Raw genomic sequence first — 22,149 nt, 5'->3', positions numbered from 1 at the left:
CGAATCAGACAGGAAAGATCCTGGCTAAACGATTTGCATTTTTTTCCAGAAGTACTGAAGTCCTAATATCACCAATTCTTCTAAGTTCTTGGACATTGATCCGGAGGAGGATTCTGCAGTTCAACACCAAGGTAAGGAAAGAAACAGCATTATTATCGTTGTTAAGGTATTAATAAGAAATGCGCCTTTCCCCATTTTGAAAACGGGCTTAAACTTTGACAGTGGTAGTAGCTGGTTTTTGCAACACCCCCTTCCCATTCTGACTTGATAGTACAGATTTTAAAAAAAGTTTGTCGATCGAACTTACAGTTTTGTTTCTTTGTAGCCCCAAACCTACCACCACGAGTTGGTTTGCTTGAGCACTTTGTTCCGAACTGTGCGTTTTCTCGAACCCTTTCTTTTAGGGAGGTGGGAGGGGGATGAGGTTTGGAGGCAGTAGGAAACCAGGAAAAGAAAACGCAGCCTAAAACTCCCGGTGGCCCCCCAAAGGTTTACTATCCATCTCGCTTCCTTTCTTCGCCCGGCTCCGACCGCCTCCGGGGTCGCCTCGGGCTCCTTTGGAACTCGGTGGGCGGCGACTGGGTGCGGGGTCCTCTGGATTCTGGGCTCTGAGACTTAGGCCGGGGGCAGGTTTCACTTCTGGGACCCTTTCTTTTCCAGTCTCTCCCACCTTCCCGTTCCCTGTTTTTGAGGGGAGGCTGGGTGCATACCGCGCGCCGGTTGGGTGAGGCGAGTGGACGGCGACCTGGCCCTGGGTACCCCAGGTTGAAGCGGCTTCCCGCTGCGGGTACACCAGACCAAAATTTCCATTAACAGCCCCCCGAGCGCGTTTCCCGAAAACGCAAATAGTTTGGCCCTCTGGCGCCGCCGTAGAGTCAGCGCTTCTTAAGGGGGACCGGTGACTCAGGCGACGAGATGTGGGGGGAGGTCTTGGGGTCCCCGGGGTTAGGAAGGAGAACCAAGGTGTGCGGGAGGACAAGAGGCACCGCCACCTCAGGAGGCTTCACTGGCCTCAAGACGGGAGGGGACGCGTCCACATTTTCCCGCCGCAGGTCGGGACCGCGAGTGTAAGCCGGAGCCCCCAGTGTCTCGCGGGGGCCGCGGCTTCTGCCCACGTGCTTTCTTTAAGGAGGTTCCGCGTCCAAGAGTGATCTTAGGGACAAAAGCGCGGCCAGACACCGGCCTGCTCAGCTAGTGTCGGCGCCACCTTAAATGAACACCGCGGCCAGAGCCGGGCTACGGGCGACTGCGGCCGCGGGAGTCCGCAAAAGTTTCTGGCTCAGTTACGCTTTCGCGAGACCTGCTGGGGACGCCCCCTCACGGCCTCCGCCGGGGTGGGGAGGCCAGGTCCTCGCCGCACAGCTCTAGGGCTGCGCTCACAGCCTAGGGCCCGAGCGGCTTGGGGTCCCAGGAGTCCCAGCCCAGCAGCCAGAAGACTGGCAGCCCCACCGCCCTCGCTGCCACCGCGTCACGGCCTGCAGGCGGCCCGGGCTGCGCTGCTCGAAATGTCGCCGGCGCTGCGAGCAGTCCAGGGACGTCATCCAGGGATGACCCCTGCCCCGCGCACCCCCTGCAGCCCTCTTCCCTGTGCCACCCGCAGCCCGGCGGGCAGTGCCGGTGCGCCTGCCATTCGGGACACCCGGGCTATTGTTCTGGACCCACGGCCGTGCCAGCCCTGAGCGAGAGGCGGCCTTCCCCGCGCGTGCGGCGGCGCGGCGGGCCCGGACGGCTGGCTCCGCGCGGAGGGGGAGCTCCCAGGCACCGGGAAAAGTTGTTCGGAGGGGCGGAGGCGGTGGGTGGTGGGCGGAGGCGGTGGGTGGGGGAGGCGATAGCCCTCCTATCTCCAAAGTCGAAAGTACTCCGCGTAGTTAGTAGAACCCGGAGCCGAGGCAGCCGCGGTTGCCTCCTGCGCGTGGGTCTGTGCCTTCGCCGGGAGACCAGGCAACCAGTGCCAGTCTCGTCGCCGCCGCAGCCTCCGCGCCGGGACTAGTGCGCCTCTGGGCTGGGCGAGGCGGCCGCGCCCTGGACCCGCCACGAGGAGGAGGAGGAAGAGACCCCGGGCCGCAGCGCCCGCCTTCACTCGGGCGCACCCACCCACCATCCGCGGCCACCGCCTCGCGCGGCACTCGGTTCCCTGCCATCGGTCCTCCGCCGCCTCGCGCGCGCGCGCGCGGTCCTCGCCACACGACTCTCCCACCGCCGACTCTCTCTCTCTTCCTTCTTCTCCCTCCTCCCAGCTCTCCGCCCTCCCCTCTTCAGTCCCTCTGCCTCCTCTGCAGCCCCGCTGCTGTTGGGTCGCCTGGCTCACAGCGATTGATTGATTGATGTTTAATTTCCTGCCAGGCGGGGCCCCCCTCCCCCCGCAACCTCCCCGGCCCTCCTCCCCGCCCCCCACTCTCCTTCAATGCGTTGGACCAGTCTGGCTCGGGTTTAGATCTCTCCCCCCCAACTCCCATCCCGAAATAACCCAGAGACTTCCCCTACCCCCACCCCAAATTATTATTTTGAAGGCGCTAGATCTGGGGACGGAAAGGGGGAGGGGGAGAAATCGGAAACCGAGGACAACCCAAAAGGACTCACTTTGCCTGATGACTCAACGCAACTAATAATCATCTCCCTCTCACTGTGTCTCCCTCTGCGGCTCGTCAGTGAGTCCGGCTCCGGCTGCTGGCGGCGGCGCCGGCCGAGAGGGGAGAGGCTGGAGGTGACAGCTGCGGCCGCCGCCGCTTTTGCTCCCGCGCGCGGTCCCAGGTCCCTGCGCCTTCTCGATTCTCAGTGGCACCGGCCCTACGGCTTCTTCGGCCGCGCCTCCTCGCGAGCTAGCGGCCCCGCGAAGCTGCAGCCCCGACCCGCCTCCGCCGCCTCCCAGTTCTCAGCCCTTTCTTTCCAGAAAGGGTCTCCTTCCCGAAGGTGTGAAAAGGCTTTTTCAGCCTCCTTCTCTCTTCTCCCCTCCTCCGTCGCCTCCTCCCGCGCTCGCTCGGGTGCCCCTTTAGAGGAGCCCTCCTTTCCCTCTACTCCTCCTCCCTCTTCCCCCCACCCAACCCCCCCATCATCATCATCATCATAACAACCATCATCGCCGCACTAAGAAGACACCCTGACCCAGGACCTTAAACGTTTGGACCTGGGAAAGAGGAAAGGGAAAAGAGTAAAGAGAAAGGAAGACTAGGAGAACACTGCAAAGCATATCACCAGAAACTTTCCACCCTGGATTCTCTACTTTTGCTCCATGGACAGAGCCCCAGCCAGCCAAGTTACAGACAGACTGTGAGCAGTAAGTACTCAGGGCGAAGGCGCCCGCGCCAAGCTCGGGAGTCCGGGGAAGCCCCGGGTCCGGCTAGGTTCCCTCCCCGCGGCTCTCGCTCTCTCGGACAGCGCAGCGGAGGGAGTGCGGGCGCAGCCTTCGCCCTCAGCCCTCGAGCTCAGCCTCCGCATCTCTCGCATCCCTCCTCTCACCTCCCCTTCGCCACCCCCACCTTGTCTCCTCGAGCCGTGGCGACGCGGCTTCTCCCACAACCTGAGCGCCCGCGAGGATTCCCAGCGCACTTTGTTGCGCCGGGTTCCAGCTTCTCCGGGATGTCAGTGACAATGTGAGTGCCTTTTCATCAGGTGTTTCCTTCTGCGTCTCCACCCTCTCAAAAATCCAGGGGTGCGGAGATCTGCGGGCTCTGTGAGGAGCGCGGTGCCAGCCAAGCGACCCAGAAGAAAACTTTGGGAGATTTAAAAATTGGGGTTGATGAAGGCTGCTCCCTCCCGCACCTAATAATTCAACTGCTTTTTGATTTTGTATTTTATCCTGAAGAGCTTTTGAAAACAAAACTCAGGATCGGATGAAGATAACGTTCCAAAATAATAATGACTGTAGCCCCCGCCCTTGAGGTGAAGGTTATTCAGAAGATTACTTTGATCAATATCTCCAAGTGTTTTGGAATGCTTATTAATGTGGAATTAGGGTTGATTTTGTGCAAAGTGTGTGTGTGTGTCCCAAGACATGCTCGGGAAAGATAAACAGCAGGGATTCAAGGGTCTTTTTGCCAGGCCTTTGCCTACTGCCGGGCGATTCAGAGCGCCTTCATCGTGTGATTAATTTGTTTTCTTATGGACTTGTGTGCACCCCAACCCCTCCTTGAGTGCGTGCGATGTCTTTTTATGAAGTTCATTTCTTCCGCAACCCTGACCCCTCCTCCCTCCGACAGCAAGGCCGTCGCACCCGAGAACGGGTCATGCCAACCCTGTCCCAATGAATGGATCACTTCTGGGCGCCCCTGGGCGAGGGGCTGGACTTCGTGACCGAGAGCTAACTTCTGGGGAGCAGCAGGGTCGCGGCAACCCAAGTTCTGGGTTTGCTGTGGGCCACCCAGTGTCAGGTTGGGTCCGGTTTCCCCGGCCAACCGAGGTTCGGGCCCCTAGGGCAGCGTGGGAGGAAGTTTGGGTGGCTTTGGTGCGGCGCGCTGCCCCACTGGCCTAAACGTCTATCACGTGTGTGAGCGGTTTTCCCTCTTTTTTTTTTCTTTCCCTCCCCTTTCCCCCCCGCCCCCTCCTTAGGTCCCTGCGCGTTTTATTGCGACCTGCCGGTGGGAACTTTGTCTCCAAGTCGGAGCAGCATGGAGCGGCGGAGCGAGAGCCCGTGTCTGCGGGACAGCCCCGACCGGCGGAGCGGCAGTCCCGACGTCAAGGGTCCTCCCTCGGCGAAGGTGGCCCGGCTGGAGCAGAACGGCAGCCCCATGGGAGCCCGCGGGAGGCCCAACGGCGCCGTGGCCAAGGCCGTGGGAGGTAACAGCCCGGAGCGGGGAGGCGCGCGCAGCCCGCGGCCGGGGCGATCAAGGCCCGGGTGTCAGGGTTCAGGTTGATTAGGCGCTGTCGCGGTGTAGGGTTACAGGAAGTGAGTTCCAGGTTGCCAAATAATGCCCCCGTCGCCTCTCTTCTGCAACTGGTAGCTTCATCTCGAGTTAAAACAAGAAAGTGGTTTACCCGGAGGGTGGCATTTTTTGGGCACTTTGCCACTATGTGCTGAGGTGTTGGCAGGTTTATGTCACAGCCAGCTAACTGTTTCTAGATTTTCCTAGAGAGCTTTTTAGTGATCTAACTCTTTTGCTTTGCCTCAAGAGTGTCTGTTGTAGGGATGGAGTTTAGGTGCGATCGCTTTTATGGACTAATCTTGAATGCTCAGGTTAGACCAGGAGCAAGGGTGTTGTTACTTTATTAGTTAGGACAGTACTTTGAGACAAATGATTAACAACAGGGAGTATTTCCAGCCACTTTATTTCAAGTGGGAAATAAAGAATCCCTGAGAATCTGTCAGGCCCTTAGAGACTTTAATGCTACCGTTTTAAAAAAATAAAGTTATATGCATTTGTAACTTTGTTACGGAATTATATAGTACAACAGGTAAAAATGGTATAGTGATCTTATTGGCTACATGCTGTTTTTCTTTCCAAGAACTTAATATTACTTAAAATCTTTTGCAGTGTTTACTACTTAAACAACCACTTTCTTTTAAAGTGGCTAGGGGAAGTAATTTTATGAAGTAAAGATATGAAAGAAATTTAAACACTATTAAAATATTTTGGGGTTTATAGGACATTTCCTTAGTTGTTTTATACATGTAAATACACAGTTCTACATGGCATGCAGTTTTTTTGTGTGTTTGACATAAATTACTAATTAAAAATTTTTTGCTTCTAAAAGTTTTTCCCCCCCTAATATTTTCAGTATTAGCCTATTTAATGTTACTCTTTCATTAGCCTGCCTGAAATGAAACAAAACCCTAGGGAAAGTTAGTGATAAGTTCTCCTGCTCTAAATAGCCATTGCGTGTATTTCCAAGTAAAGACTTAAATCGAAATATCCAGTCCCTTTTAAAGAAATTTTATAAACAGACAATGGACAATTTATAAAAGAACAGGCTTTTGGTTTTACTTATTTTATTATTACTATTTCTTCATTGTAGGCATTCAGGATGGTTTGCCTTAGTTCCTTATATTAATCATCTCCCTTGCAAAGTACTCATTTGCTAAATTTTTAAAGCTTTAATAAAATTATTTGGCTATAGATTGTGGGCTTATGTATCTTTCATTTTAGGGACTTGAAGCAAAAGAAAACTTCGTAGTTTTGTGACCCACTTTTTAGAAATAGTGTTTATTAATGTGCTGTCTTGAGACTGAAAGAATAACTTCCGACTTTTGATACCATTTTTTACTATATGCATACAAGAAAGAAAAATATATAGTGAACATGGTGGGACCAAAGGTGAGATGACATGATAAGTGCTAGTGATGTTGGGTTGAAAAGCTTTTGGAAATCCTTGGAGAGGATGTGTTCTCAAAGTGGCCTTATGCATAAGGGAAAAAAACCCAAAAAGCCTGGGCTGAAATTTTGGTTTCTTTCTAAACTCCCTAAATTGAAAGAAGTCTCTAAACATTTTAGAATGTAATGATTAACAATTGTACTTTCCTAAAGCAAGTTTTTCTTTCCTTCCTATATCTTACTGAACTGTAAAAGAAACTACTTGATTTTGTTGACCAGGGATACCTTCAGTGTAAAATAGCAGTTACTTTTCATTTTTTTGTAGGTGATAATTCACATTTGACCACTTACTACAAATTTGATACAGACAAATATGAAGCCTTGGTGAGAAGTAATAAATTTGTTTCAATAAGCTGGTTTAGTCACTTTTTCTGAGCTTTAACTTAATTTAGTAATATCAAAGATCTCTGCTGCTTCCCAAATTGAAAATAAAAATGACATTATTTTGTCTCAATAAGTACCATTTATGATATGTAATAGTAAAGTGGATAAAATAGTTTACATAGAGTGGATTTTTAAAGATTTTACTCTGTAGAACATAATAGATTGGAAAAATTTTCATTTAGGAAGTTTTAAAATATAACAACTTAGAACATAACATTTCAATAGTGCAAAGTTTTCTTATTGAATGTTAATGATTATTTTGAGGGTTTAAGTTTATATATGGATAGTTTCCAAAAGTACATTGAGATACATAATTTTACTTCATTATAACTTTTAATCATGTATATAGATTGGAGAAAAGCAAAGTGTTTTTAAAAATGCACATTCTAAATTTTAAAAATATTTAAGATAATATTTCTATTTAGTGGTTCTTTTATAATTGAAATGATTGGGGGGGAACATAGAGTATATATAAAGTAGATTATATTTCTATTATCCTACCTCTTCTTGTTTAAATATTCTTTATGAAGCAATATAATAACCCTAGACAACTACAAAAGTATTTATAGCTCTGCATCATTTATTACCATTTTCAGATATACTGCAGTCTTGTCAATGTTGTAAAGATGGCTGTAATAATAAATAACAATAATAATAATAAAACAGAGCTCAAAATTTGGGAAGATGTGTTAGTTAATCTTTAGTGATTCTCTTTCTTAGTCTCCCCCTAAAAATAGGGGAAATCATTAAGTTAATTGGCTACTCAATAAAATGGCAGTTTATCTTACTGCTTCTGATAAATAGGTAAATAAATGTTTCTGAATGCATTGGTTGCCATAATAAATTCTGTTGCTGTCACTACTTTTCTAGAGGGAGAGAGAGTTCGCTGTATTTTTTGATGAGAACTAAATTTTTTTTTTTCAAAAGAGAGATTATTTTAGTGTCTGGATTTGACTGGATGAGGTGGTAGAAAGACTATCACAGGATTCTGTTTTAATAGGGGGACTTAGAAGTGTGTTGTTTACAGTGTGGTTAGCTTTAGAAGACTATAAGAAAGTAGATCAATTTTGCTTTGTATTTCTAACACTTTCTAGGCTGTATTTGCTCTTATCCAAGCAGTATGTTTTAAAGCGTGTATGTAATAAAATATAAGTGCTCAGATATATATGACAGTCAGCTTTTATAGAAGGTCCTTAGGAAAAAAAAAGGCTAATATCTCTTTAAAAAACATATGAAGGCTGGGAGAGAGTTTAGAGCAAGCAAGAGCACCACGGTGTTGACAGCTTTATATCCCTGCTGGGTAACATTCACTTACTAGAATTGGCGTCCCCTCTCAGCTTGTAATTCACTCCATAAGGATTTTGAAAAAGGGTGATTAATGGTGGGGAAATTTATATTTGTGATATTGTTGATTAAAACTTACAGATCTATTTGAAGACTTAGAAAAAGAAAAGATTATTAAAGATGATGAATATAAGAATCAGATGATCCTTTACCACCATTAGCACAAGTACCTAAAATGTTCAGCTGTATGCAATGCTTCAGCCATGAAACCTACAGCATAAAATGAAAGTGATGCCAATCAAGTTTCCCGAGGAAGCAAGGCATTCTGCTTTCCTCCTGGACTGCTGAAAGGCGCTGGCCAGTTGTGCCTTAATAGCAATAAATTACTGTGCTTCATTCATTGTTAACACAAGCATTTTCATTTTTTAATGTTTGGCTTAAAGAAGAACTTTCAGACAGCTTTATTTAAACTGAATGAACAGCGCTAGAGTATACCAGATGGTGTATTTGCTGATAGGAGGCATTAAACATCAGAAATCTTTTTGATATTTTCCATTTTCCTTTGAATTTTGATGATTTTTTTGTTTTGTTTTGTTTTGGTGTTAAATGTTCTAGAGTTCAAGGGAAAATGTTTAAACACTAGGAATATCTTGCTTTTTTTTTTGAAAAAAAATTAGCTTTTGGGGGGAAAAGTTAGTTTTTAAAACAACCATTTAATTTTGGTGAAGAATTGTCTATTGAAGTTATAACTCTTGGACCCCAAGTAGACCTTTTCTTCTTGCTACCGGTCAGCCCTTTTAAGAACACAACTGTCTTGTTGGAAGGGGAAAAATATCATTATGCAATACATGCTGATGTACTCAAATTGGGAAGCAAATGTGATCATGATTGTGGGGCAGGGCCTCCTTTAGAGCTGAACACTGTCTACAGTGTTAATTATCTGCATGTGGAACATTTCCTTTTCGATTAAAAGAAATGCACTTCAAGTCAGGTGTAGCCACCAAGGAGCACTTATAGAGAGACATTTTACATTTTGAAAGGAGTGCAGATATGAAAGAGTATAGATACCGACTTATAGACATGTATAAAATACTTAGAAATTTGAAACAGATTGTCAACATAGGCAAAATGGAAAAACTCATTAAATTCTTTGTAACTAAGGATGTACAACACCATTATGCTTGTGGGGAAGACTCATGTTATTACTTTAAAAGTGAAAAGATTGTATTTCCCTCTTCTATTCTTTTTTTTTTTTTTTTTTTTTTAAGGGTTTAAGTTCTTCTAAATAGAATGAACTTAGGCTTTGGGGTCATCCAACAGTCTTGTGTGTCCTCTGTAGTTTTGCTGAGGTAGAAAAATAGCCCTCTCTAAAGTGTTTTCTGTCCTTGGGCTGTTATTAAAATAAAGATATACTTGGTTAAAAAAAAATATATGCAATGAAACATACACATTAAACAGAACATAGGGTATCCGCCCCTCAAAGTCCTGAGCATAATTTGATGTTTCGAATAGTTTTGGAAGCCTTATATTCCATTAGTAGGAACCCACTGACCATTATATATTCAAGATCATCTGAACGAAATATGTGTATGTGTGTGTATTGAAACTACATAGATATCCCTTAAGGCATCTGTTTTTTAACCCCTGCGGACAATAGGTAATATCCTCTTTCTCCAGGGGGTTGTGACTGAGTATCAGTCTGTACATACTACATATCCTGTGTTAATTCTTCTCCCCTTGTGTGAATGTATGTATATATTTTGCCTACCTATCTGTAGGGAAGGAAACAGACTAATTATAATTTATTAAACATCTAAGAAAATTAATTTTGAGTTATTTTTAAAATGTGGAAATCAGTTTTATTCCAGGAAAGACATAGTAATTATTTGGTATATCTGACAAGGCAAATCTGGTAAGCAGTCAAACTTGGTGGTACTACTTTGATAATTTAAAACTCTTTTTTTTTTCTTTTTTATGATTTAGTGCAGAGACAGTTAATATGATATATAAAAAAACACAAATTGACAGAGTTAGATGAATTTCAAATTATTTTCTTTGGTGTTTTAAGGGTTTTTAAGTTTCTATTGAGATAAAAATGACAATTTCTCATCATTAAAAAAGTTTCTTATAACTAGTAATCTCATATTAGGTGCAAAAAAAATATGTACATAGTTTTTTTATTTAACTTGTTATTTTGTATTGGAGTGTAGCCGATTAACAATGTTGTGATAGTTTCAGGTGAACAGTGAAGGGACTCAGCCATAAGTATATGTGCAAAAAGTATGTACGTAGTTTGCTTTATTTCAGGAAGCCAAACTTTATCTTACATAGCATGTAAATAAATAAAAAGTTATTTATACTTTTATCTAATAAGTAGGCTTTTTAAAAAACTTGCATAACTAATATGTGGTCACATAGTAGTTTTACTATCTTCCTTACATGAATGCTGAGATACAATGGCATTTTGAAACATATTTAAGGATGGAGCATTTGACAAAAGTTGTATGTGTAACAGTTTGTCAGTGAAAAGTGACAAGTGGTAAATGACAAATGAAATGTTGGCATCATCACTCTTTATTTTGATAAAAAATGTCTCAATTTGCAGTGATATAATACTGTTTCATATTATTTCATGAGTTGTGTGAGATGCATAACGGGAATTTAGATTTTGTGAACGGAAAATTAGCAGCCCAAACTCTCTTTTCTGAAGCTTTGGCAGCAAGTTCCCCCTCCCCTCCCCCCCAACTCCCCAAGAATAAGAACAGCAGTGAAATGTTGGCTCTAACCCATACATTTAACTCATTATTTTTTGGAAAAAAGGAAAGAAAGAAAGGAAGGAGGGTGGGGAGAGAGAAAGAGAGAAAAGAAAAGAAAGAGGGAAAGAACTGAAAATGGTTTCAAGTAGGAGACCTTTATGTTTAGCTCAAAAATGAAGAAGAGAGTTTGCCTTTTGTTTTCTTTATAATGACTTAAAAATGAATGATTTCCTTCTGCTGACTTTGATTGTATTGGAGCTTTCTCACTTCCAATCACCACTGCTCTCCAGCATTAATTTAGGATGTCAATATGGAGAGCCATGGATTCCTTTTATTTTAAAGTGCAGTAGAGGTTTGGAAATGTCTATGTGTTAAAAATGGATTTTTATATACAAAGGATTCATTATCCTACTACTTACGGGTAATGTGATAGATGCTTCAAAGTCAAAGTAGACCGCCCTGAGTGGAATTGAAGTTTGAGTTAAAACAAAAGCCAGTTAAGGACTCACACATTTCCAAAAAAGTATAGATGTGGCTTCTATAGTGTGTTATTTTCTATATTTCTGAATTCAGTGATCAACCAAATATTTATTTTCTTCTTTTACATGAAACAAGCCCCACAAGGACTTTATGTTACAAAGTATTTATGTAAAAATGATCTGTGATGGAGTTTTCAAAGTCATGGGAGTCCATCTATACATATAATTTTTTTTTTTGTTTTCAATTGACACAGTTATTTTGTTGTTTGATAGCAAATGATTTAAAAATTGTGGTGAAATCAGTATAACTAAGAGGCAGTGAAAGGCTACATCAGAAATTGTTTCTGCAACTTGTCTTTTGCTTCTCATTTGCAGAGTTTTTAATTATTTCAGATTTTTAATTAACCAGCTAAAAATGACCTAATATGGAGTAAATGTGCTGTAGATGTATAATTATGATGATTAGGTTTTTGGTTATATTTTTCCATTCTTAATTGATGTGTATATCTTTAAAAATATTAAAAGTAAGCTAGTGAATATGATAGTTATTAGTTGACAAATGCTTAAAATGGAAAAAAAAATCCTTAATAGAAATTTCCAGAATTTGAACTTTGCAATAAAGTTGTGAGCAAATTATAAGAGTCTTATATTGTACTACAGTCCATGGGGTCGCAAAGAGTCGGACACAACTGAGTGACTTCACTTCACTTTCTATATTGTACTAGAAATATTCTTTATATGTGTTTAGGACACATTAGGATAATAAAACTGTCTGGGGGATGTATAGTTCAATTTTGATTGCTCTCAGTATTATTACTACTTGCTAGTACGTAAGACAGATTAGTTTCTACCCTTAACTAGTTGCCTTATCACTGGAATGAAGTCCGGTCTTAGCACAGTGGGCTGTTAAACTATAGCATAACATAACAAAAAAGATTTTTAAAAAGTTAAGGAGAAATGCTGCAAGCTACTGTATATGAAAAGGGGTGCATTTCACACCAGAGTAACTTTTTGGTGCTTACTGATGGTTGCATGGTTATTGAAATGTGCACAGTAGCTCAGTGACTTTCTTTGTTTTATTGAAGACTTGCACAGATATGAACAAAATTAATAGAGACTCTGGTTAGAGAAATTGTTTTTCAGAGCACTAAGATCTGACAGAGGTGATTTGCATCTTTCATAGAAACAATTTTAATTTCATAATATTAAGCACAGATATCTTCTTATTTCTTTTAAAAATATTTTTTACTTCTTAAAAACAATTTGGCTAGAAAGCAACTGTATCTGTTCTTTCATAACTGGATAAGATTGATTTTCAAATTTCCTGATTATTCCCCATATTAAAATTGTTTATTTTTATTGTGCTTGTTCCAGTTATTTATATATGCATATAAGAAAAGGAAAAACTGATAGCTTACTAGGAAAATACATTGATATCAAAACTCTTAAAATAGCAATGTTTTCAAAATATTATTATTATTATTTTTGGTTAACAGAACAAGAACTTTCTTTATTCATAACCCAAAGATGCTAACAGAGCAGCATGATAAATGTCTCTTTAAGTGTCGTAGTAAAAGAAAATGACTTGCCTTCTGAGGCAGTGGAGAGTTTATGTTGTTTTGGACCCATTTCCCAAGCAGTGATCGAAAACAGATTACAATAACAATTATACAGTCAGAAGATGCAATATCCATTTCTGCTTTAATTGAGTGAAAGAATAATAAAAACATCATTAAGAAAAATGAGGTGGACCTGTCACACAATGTACCAATTTTTAGTCTTGGAGAAGATGCAGAAAAACTGAAGTGCTTTTTCACTTACTTTGCTGTGTTTACTAGCTAAATTCTGTTTTGGGGAGAGACTGTTTGGTTCTCACTAAGCCCTGGGAAGTTTCGAGAGGAGCTCCTGGGTGTAGTTGCTCAGGAGACATGGAAAGTGCTCATTGGTTTGTCTTCATATACAGTTGAAGATGGGGAATCACAATTTCTTATATTCTACCTGCAGGAGTAACTGCCTTCTCTCTTTCTCTCTCCCTCTCTCTTTTTCACCTGTGTAAATGGAAGTAAACAGTAATGAATGTTTCTCTTGTTACAAAGCCCTGCAAAGTAAGGGTTAGGTGTGGTCCCTGGGCCTGCTGTTCTTCCTCCTCTGGCTAATGGAAGAACAGCCAAGATGGGGGGAGAGAGTTGACTAATGAACACCCTTATTTTTTCTTGGCATACGTGGCATTGTGGGGGGACCCCAAGTTTCCACACAGACATATCACCTGACATTCACATAGGTGATATAGACTGTCCTCTGAGATGCATAGGCTTTGGCTGCTGTCTGCAATCTTGGGAACCATTGAATCGATAATCCTTCACACTGCTGAGCCCTCATTCCCCAGGGCAGCGCTTTCAGCAACTTGGAATGAGCTGACTGGCAGCCGCTGAAATCGGTGGCTACTGTTCTTTCACTGTAGGCTGTATTTCTTACTCTGTTCATAGAATTGCGTGTGCTTGGAAACTTGGGTGATGACAGTGGAGTTAGCCCAAACAGGGGAGTTAACCCCTGTCGTTGTGTGGATACTAAACCCACAAATGAGGTTGGCCATCAGAGCAGCTGGAGCCCAAGGTTAGACTCAGTTGACAGAGTTAGAGGAGACTATTTCTTTGGTTTGTAGCTAAGAGTTTTCTTGGGTTCGATCTTTAAAAACCTTTCTGAGAGTAACAAAATGAAAGGAATAAGATAGGCAGTAAACCCTTCCTGGTGGAGGTCTCATAATCCCAGAACTGTCCAAAGCATAATCCCTTTCAGACTGGAATTTATGTCATACAGCTCAAAAAGCTTCTTTTTTTTTTCTTTTTTAAAAAATTTCAGTTTAGAGAGTCTAGTTAATAGAGCTTTCATTAAAATACTTTTGTCAGCAAAAGGTTTTTCAGTTTTAACATTTACATAACCTAACATCATTGACGAATGCCACGAGCTTTAAGGGTCTATTAGTGGTTCCATTTTTTCTGGGCTTTATAATTTAAACCTAAACATTAATTCTGGGTGGAACTTGGCATAATGTCTTTTTGCCTTGGAGGGAATTTTTGTTGTACAATAAAAAAAAAAAAAAAACCTGTTTTTTTTTCATCAGTCACCTTCTCCATGTCTCCCCTCCCCTAAGTAAATAGCAGTTAAATAGTCAAGGTTTTAAAAGGGCTTATTTAAATCAAAAAAAGAAGTGATTATTTTAGGTGAATTTAACAATTTTCCATTAGTTCATGTTGCAAACTAGTGCTTTTGATATTAACAAAAAAGATCTGTGAGGTTGATAATTCAGTGAAAATATTTTTCCTTTCTTTCTCTCATACTGAAGTCATGTGACAAGTTTTAAAAAAAAAATATATTTGAGGACTCTTGAAACTTACAGATCACTTACGTGTCTTCTTTATTAGAAGCTGAAAGACTTAAAAAATTCTCTGTGTTGCCTGAAATGATAACATTGACTAGAAGGAAAGAAGTTGGGATCTCACTGTTAAGTAATAAAGGAACGACATTTCCCCAGTATTAGTTATTTTGGAAAGTAAACTTCAATTAGGTTTCTTAAAATGATCTCTTTAATATATTATACTAATACTATGTTAAAGTTGAGTTATCATAGAAATCTGGTAACAAGGTGTTTGTGAAATTAAGAAACAAGTGAGGAAACCCTGTGATGATCAGTTTGTCATGATCTGCAAACGAGAAAGGGTTCAGAATGCTAGTGAGTATGCATGCCTGGAAGTAGCTCATGGAAGAGAGTGAGGCTAAATCAGGGTTCTCCTGAAGCTTTGCCAGCTTTCAGCTCACCAGGGTCCATTCAGATAAGATTTTGTCCTGTAGGCTTGGAAGATGTGGTACTAGAGGAATGAACATCCTTTGTTATTTAGGGGGTATAAGAGGAGCAAATTGTTCACTGAAAGGCAAGTTATTACTCATTTAAGACTCAAGTAAAGGCACTTGATAACGATGAACAAGGTGATCCTAATTTTCTTTTTTCTTCTCAGGTGAATCTCCAGTTAACATTCAGCATGACTTACTCTATTTACAGGTCCATTCATATAGTGAGTTTGAGCCTTCAGCACATTTTTACGGCTAACTTATTACCCCTCACCCCTCAACTGGAGCTTACTATTGAAAGTCTGCCAATGCCGTCACAAATGGTTGTTAGTTCCCAAGAGACTTGGAGGAGAAAGAACTGAAGGAGAATGCTGTGCCCTTAGTGAGAGCCATTTTGCTGCACACGTGTTTTTTTTGCCGCCATGGTGAAACCATCTAGGCGCCGACCTTCATATTCAGGATTGATACCGCACGCTCTCCTGTGAAAATGTATAGAATTCCAATTAGCCCAGGGTCAGAGTATAAATGTACTTCTTTTCACACTGTTCCAAGTGGTTAGTGGAAAACAAACTGCAAAGTAATTCCCTCAGCCCCCCAGTAAAAAGATTTATAGCAAAATAATTCTCAGCCGGATAGTGGGACTGTTGTAGGTTTGCGTTTGATATTTCTAAGACTGAAATACAGTCCGTGTACCCAAACTAAGCATTTATTGTAAACAAGTTAACTGCCGAGAGCTTATATTCTGTCAAACATAATTATATTGAAGATTGATGTATAGCTTGAAAGCGAGTTAGAGGGAGACAGTTCTTTTCAAGCCAGGAAGGCTTCTGAGATGCAGCTCTTTGCTTCCTTTGATGTGAGTCAGTGAAGTCGTCTTTCTCACAACCAGCCTCTCATGTATATAATAAACACAGGCTTGCTCTCTGAAAATATATCTGGTTGTCGATCCTACTCCTGCTAGCAAAGTAAAGAAATGAAGCCATCTTCATGAAACCTGTTAGACAGAGTTTCTTTTGTCATCTTTATCCAGATCTGGGTAGCGGTGGCACTGAGATAGTCTCTGTCAGTATGGCAGGCAAGTGAGGAGTGCACCCACAAGCCTACACCTAAACCTGCACCTCTGAATTAACCTCCAAAACAGCCCCTTTCTCCTTTAAGGCTGATTTCAAAACAGAGCCTTTGACTTGTCTTTCTGGTAGTTTGTTTTGAGCCTGTGAGATGAGAACTATTTTAAAATTGTGGCCTCTCAAGGGACAGGGAGAAACTACATTAATATGCTTCATTTTGTGGCTCAGAAATTGTTCTTGAGTTAAATAACTTGTGAACTCAGGGAATCTAGGAAGAATGAAATCTTTTTGAAGTTGGGATATTCCATATCTGGGATTAACCCCAATCTAAAACAGTGCAGTGGTCTCCCAGGGTTTTTGTGCTTTAAGAAAGGTAGAAACATATATATTTTCTTTAGGATAGAGGTTTATGACTTTTTTTTTTTTCCAGGAGACAAATCACTTTGGGCTTTTGTGACACTTTTCAAAGATAGTTAAAAATGGAATTACATTCCTCCTATGATTGGGTGATATCCTTTGGATAACATTAAGAATGAGGATAAGAGTTTCAGTGGATTTACATTCAGGAGCTGAAATAGTCTCTTTGGTTTTATAATATCAAATTTAATATTGCCTTTGGGAAATGATGTAAATTATAAAAAGATGTCTTAGAATCATAAAATGAAAAACAATATCCTAGTTTTTTCTGTTTTGTTTTTCTTATTTAAGTAACTACTGTAAATTACACAGGTACATATATGCTTAAAATACGTTGTGTGGGAAGTATTCCATCAGTGGGGACCTGAGTTTCCCCAGTCTGTATGCTGGGTTTTATTAACTTCATTTCAGTCACAATAATAATATCCTATGTACTGCAATCTAGAGAGCTCAGTGTCCCCTTAGGGAACTGCAGAATACACAGTATGATTTTGACTTTCTTGCTCTCCCCTCCTGTTCTTTTCTTTTTTACCTCCCAGTGTTAGCCATTTCAAGGACCTGGTTGCTATTACATCTCAGTGGAGGCATTTGTTAGGTACAAGAATGAGAATGGCTTTTAGTGGTTGGGAAAGGATGGTAATGGCTGCCTGTCTGTTTAAGCTTGGCTTTGTGAAATTTGCATTCATTTCACAGTGACGATCTTTACACACTTATTAAATATCTGTATATGTTTTGCTATTTGAACCCTAAACATAGATATAGGGCAGCAGGATTTTTTTCTTGTAAGGGAGAAAGCCTTTTATTTTTCACTATAAAAACTTTACCTTTTCAGGTTTTCATTTGATAAAAATCTCTCCACTCTAGTATGATTTCCTTTGGGGCTTTGCACTAGTGTTTGATCTCAATTTTTAATAATTTTGGTGAGTTAAACTCCCCAAAGAAAACATGCTTGTGCCTTGGAATATTCCCACTAGAAATCTGGGTAGTCTTGTCTTATTGAGAGCCAAGTGCTTGATTCCTTTATTAATTCCTTGCTAGAGAACCTCAGTATAGTTAGCTTTCCTTAACACTACACTGGAGAAATTAATCAAGGGTTTTTTAACTGTTAAATTAGATAAAATGACATTTAGGCAGAGCTCAAAACCTGTGATGACGAAGCAAATGTTAGTTTGCTAACAAAGATAAATTTTACTGACTCCTTTTTTCATTCCTGGGGCTCTGAGTTGCAAATAGCTTTTCCAGAGAGGATAATAAGAATGAAGGGAGTGACAAATACGTCTCTAGTTCAATACTATTTAAGAAAATTACCTTCCCAGAAACCTCCAGAATAAGATTTTACTAAATGGAGTACGGAGATCCTGATGTTAATGAGTTGTGGCTCAGACGGTAAAGCGTCTGCCTGTAATTCGGGAGACCTGGGTTCGATTCCTGGGTCAGGAAGATCCCCTGGAGAAGGAAATGGCAATCCACTCCAGCAGTCTTGCCTAGAAAATCCCATGAACGGAGGAGCCTGATGGGCTACAGTCCATGGGGTTGCAAAGAGTCGGACGCGACTGAGCAACTTCACTTTCACTTTCACAGTCATTTTAACATGCCATTGAGTCTCAAGACTTACTAGTATATGCATTTCTAACCCAGTATGAAAAGAACCTGAAGAATTTAGTTTTGAGCTGGGGGGTCCTCACACAGTGTGCCATATGTTTGAACTCTTCTGTGATACCCAAACTTGCATATTCGACTTTTTTTCTTTTCTTAAATTTTGTTTTGATTCTGGGATCGGTAAACATTTTATCTCTCTGTAGTTACTACACTTAGAAAAGATGCTGCTGTCCTTTAGTGCAGGACTGCAGATAAGATGCCCTCCGGGCTCTAGGGTGTGTACAGTCACAGGGCAAGGTGCTGTGAGCCAGCAGAGTCCTGTGCCAGTCGACTGGGATGCCTTTGTGGTGATAAAAACAATTTCTGTCGGCAGTGGTCGTGCAGACCCCCGTGATCTGGAAAACATGGAGTAAGTTAACTCCTGGATCCATGTGTGCGATCCTTTCCTAGAAAATGTTTCTTGTCTGCTGATGCTGAATGCCATGCAGTAGGGCCAAAGTGATGTGGACCAGTTAGATGGCTGAGGAGTCATGGGGTTTCCAGAACCGACACTGCCTATTAATGGTGGTTATTAATGTTTGGGTGCAGTTAGCATTTTGCTAAAATGAACAAACATTTCTCTTGGGTCTGCTGCAGGTCAGTCTGGGGGTGGAAGAGGGAGTGGGAAGGTGAGGACTTATCTAAGACGGGTCCATGTTGGAGAAGGAAATGGCCAGCCTCTCGTTTACTGTAACTGGACATTCCTGACGTCTGGGAATTTAGTTCCTTGGTTCAGGTTTGCTGTGGCTGTGTTCCCAGGTGGAGCTCAGAAGTTTTGGTTTAGATAAGTAGCTACACTGTGCCTCCTGCGTGCCTATGAAGTCCTGTTTTGCAGACAGCCAGGCCAAGTTGATCCTGCCACCGCATTTCTGGAACTGAAGTGTATCGAGAGACCTGGAGTTTTCCTTTAGCCTTCAGATCTGATTTCAGGTTGAATTGTGGCCTCTCAGTTTGGGGACAGGCCTGGAATCAGAGATCTGGAAGACCAGAAAACTCATCTCCTTTCCCTACCACTTTAAACCCAATATGAGCCTTTGAGGTGATAAGTGAGAGGACCAGAGCTTACTTGGCCAGCCCTACCCCTGGCCTATTTTTTGTTCTTATCTTCCAAAGTTAAGATCTGCCCCAGGGGCTATAAAGTAGTGTCTGGTTTTACTAGAGAGAATTCTGAAAATAAAATACTTCTTGATAGTCTTACCTTCTCCTCACCTCCACACAGAGGAAGTGGCACCAATGAGCTTTATAGGTGAAACTTTACTTGGAGGTCTAATTCTGAATTCTAAGCAACTGGGTCATGGATGAACAGGTCATGCCCTTAGAGTAATTATTTTGCCTTCCCCATAATTGTAGGAATGACTGGTCTTCTACCTGTGAACGACCAGGACTTTCAGCTGTCCCATCTCTATCTTGCCTCCTGTGTCCTTTTTGGGAAGTGTTAAAAACAACACCAACAGCAAAAACAAATGAATTGATCCTTCTAAGAATCTAGTTGACAAGCAAAAGACAGAGAGGAACTTTGGAAAGTGGAGCAGTTTAGGGGAGCCTAGAGGACCTCTGTGCCACCTATAGGTGGCTCATTTGCCCCCAGATGATTTTACTTGCCCTCCTAATACTGGTTTCCAAGGTGACACTAGTCATAAAGAATCCACCTGCTAATGCAGGAGATGCAAGAGAAGTGGGTTCAATCTCTGGGTCTGGAAGATCCCCTGGAGGAGGGCATGGTAACCCACTCCAGTATTCTTGCCTCAAGAATCCCATGGACAGAGAAGCCTGGAGGGCTACAGTCCATAGCGATGCAAAGAGTCAGACACGACTGAAGCAATTTAGCACGCACACATGTTCGTAGCATGCACACTAATACTGGTGAAAACATGTTTTTCTTTAGTACCTTACCTGAAGATCTTTCCACTGGAAGTTAATATGGGCTATAGTGTACTTCTTTAACAATGAAAATGTATCTGAGGAGATTAAGAGACTACCAAACCATTCAAACTGTAAAGTGTTGCATCTTTTTATCTATTAATCTCTTTGGAATTTCAGCTTCTGGGGGAGTGGGCAGCTGGAGTGGAATGTGGAGCCTGGGGCCATCAGAGCTCAGGAGGTTGGTCCCTGGGAGTTGAGAGTAGGAGCAGAAAAGAGGGGAGTAGGGAAGACACCCTTGATCCATTTTGAAATTTTTCCTGGGATCCCAAGAAGGTGGTGCAGGACACCCTCATCCTTTCTGTTTCTGGTTGCGGTTCTTGGCACTCAAACTTGCCTTTATTGTTTCAGGGTGGAAGGAAGAATCTAGAGGTTAAAATTGGCGAGACTGTGTGTGCTTGTGCCTATGTGAGAAACAGAGACAGAGAGGGGGAGGATATGAGGTTTTAGAGCAAGTAAACAGTAGTTTTGTGTTTCTGGTAAATTTGCAGTAAGAAAAGATAGTTGCCCCCACTCCCACCCGCCTTCCCAGTCCTCTGGAAGCCTCTGTGTTGTTCAGTCGGTTTCCCTGGTAGAATTTGTTGCAGTGTTTCTGCAGATCTGTGATTTATTGATTGTGGTAGCTGCTGAGGGTGATGCTTTACTCCTGGCTCAGTTTTATACAAAGAACAGATATAGATGCAAGGCTCTGCCCTAAAGCCTTTGTGATCTTCAATTAGCCCAGGGGCCTTCTCAGGTAATAGAACCTGATCTACTGCTGCCCCCAGGGAAGGGAGAAGGCCCTGTGGCTGCCTTTCTTCTGGAAAAGGATGGTTTCAGGAGCCCTTTGAAAGAGGGGAGGAAAAAGGCTGGCCTCCTATCATCTCAGACTGGCTCCTGTCATTCAGGGGGCAGGTTCAGGAATGAGGGTGGATCTAGCAGGTGAAGGGGCTGAGGAGGAGCCTGGAGCCTCTGCTCACCCACACTGGAGAAGGACACATTTTGTGAGCCTTTCTTTGTGAGTGACTGTGTTCGGTTTCTCCTCCGCACCCATGTCAATACCCTGACACGCAGTTGGCTATTGAAAGTTGAAGTGAAGTCGCTCAGTCGTGTCCGACTCTTTGCGACACCATGGACTGTAGCCTGCCAAATTCCTCCGTCCATGGGGTTTTCCAGGCAAGAATACTAGAGGGGGTTGCCATTTCCTTCTCCAGGGGATCTTCCCAACCCAGGGATCGAACCCGGGTCTCCCGCACTGCAGGCAGACGCTTTACTGTTCACTTACAAATGACATGGGTTACCCACTTGGACACCACAAGTGGTGAAGGGTCCTTTACTGAAAGGTCACACATTTATATTTCTGTGGGTGTGGGTTTTGGAGTGTTGTTTTTTGACACCCCCCCGCCTGCCCAAGAATGCTGTGTGCCTGAGATTTAAAGTTGGCTAACTGGAACTGCTCTATTCTTGCTTCTCTTGGTTTCTTTGGACATCGTTCTTAATTTTCCTATAGTTTCAGCTTCCTCGTTTATCAGATGAGAGTAATAATAACCCTTTCACAGGGTAAACAGGGAAGAAACAAAGGTAAGAATGTAAGTCAGAGTACACGATGAGTTAGGAGTTGCCCTGCAGATGAGAGTATCATTTTGTGTCCCAGCTCTCCCAGAAGACACTAGAATCCTGCTCTAGACCTCTGCCTCTGGACCTTCTTTCATCTTTCACTGTTAGGTCCAGCACATTAAACAGTACTTATTCCTCACATTTATCTCTGTATCTTGTCATTTCCTGAGCACTTTAGATTTTGTTCTCTGAAATGAAGCGAAGACAAAAAAAAGTCTTTCTTTTATTGACCAAGTTGGACTAATATAGTTAGAAGTGAAACAATAACCTACAATTTGTTCAATGAAACAGGGAAGATATCACGTTAGATATTAGAGTTTAACCAAGAGTACATCTGTCCTCAAGTCTCTTAAGATCTGGAACACAGAGGAGAGATAAGTGACAATGACACAATTGTCCTGCTAATCAGGTTGTGGTGTATTTATCCTGGGTCAGAAAAACCATTGTATATGTTGGT

At 42.4% G+C, this 22,149-nt stretch overlaps 1 protein-coding gene across 3 annotated transcripts in view; it reads left to right on the top strand.

The window, feature by feature from the left end:
• The first annotated feature begins 49 nt into the window (after nt 1-49).
• The window catches only part of SATB2 (SATB homeobox 2), a 204,349-nt gene continuing 182,249 nt past the window's right edge, over nt 50-22,149 (top strand). The window contains exons 1-2 of one of the 3 annotated variants that reach the window (XM_006078174.4): nt 50-131; nt 4,546-4,773. In XM_006078174.4, coding sequence (XP_006078236.3) covers nt 4,605-4,773 — 169 coding nt within the window. In that variant the 5' untranslated portion in view covers nt 50-131; nt 4,546-4,604. The other 2 variants (XM_006078179.4, XM_044936957.2) reach the window with 2 other exon arrangements.

The sequence above is a fragment of the Bubalus bubalis genome, chromosome 2 (genome assembly GCF_019923935.1).
Source record: "Bubalus bubalis isolate 160015118507 breed Murrah chromosome 2, NDDB_SH_1, whole genome shotgun sequence".
Taxonomy (NCBI): Eukaryota; Metazoa; Chordata; class Mammalia; order Artiodactyla; family Bovidae; genus Bubalus; species Bubalus bubalis.
Note: the sequence above shows the minus strand (reverse complement) of the source record. Positions and strands in the feature narration are given on the sequence as shown.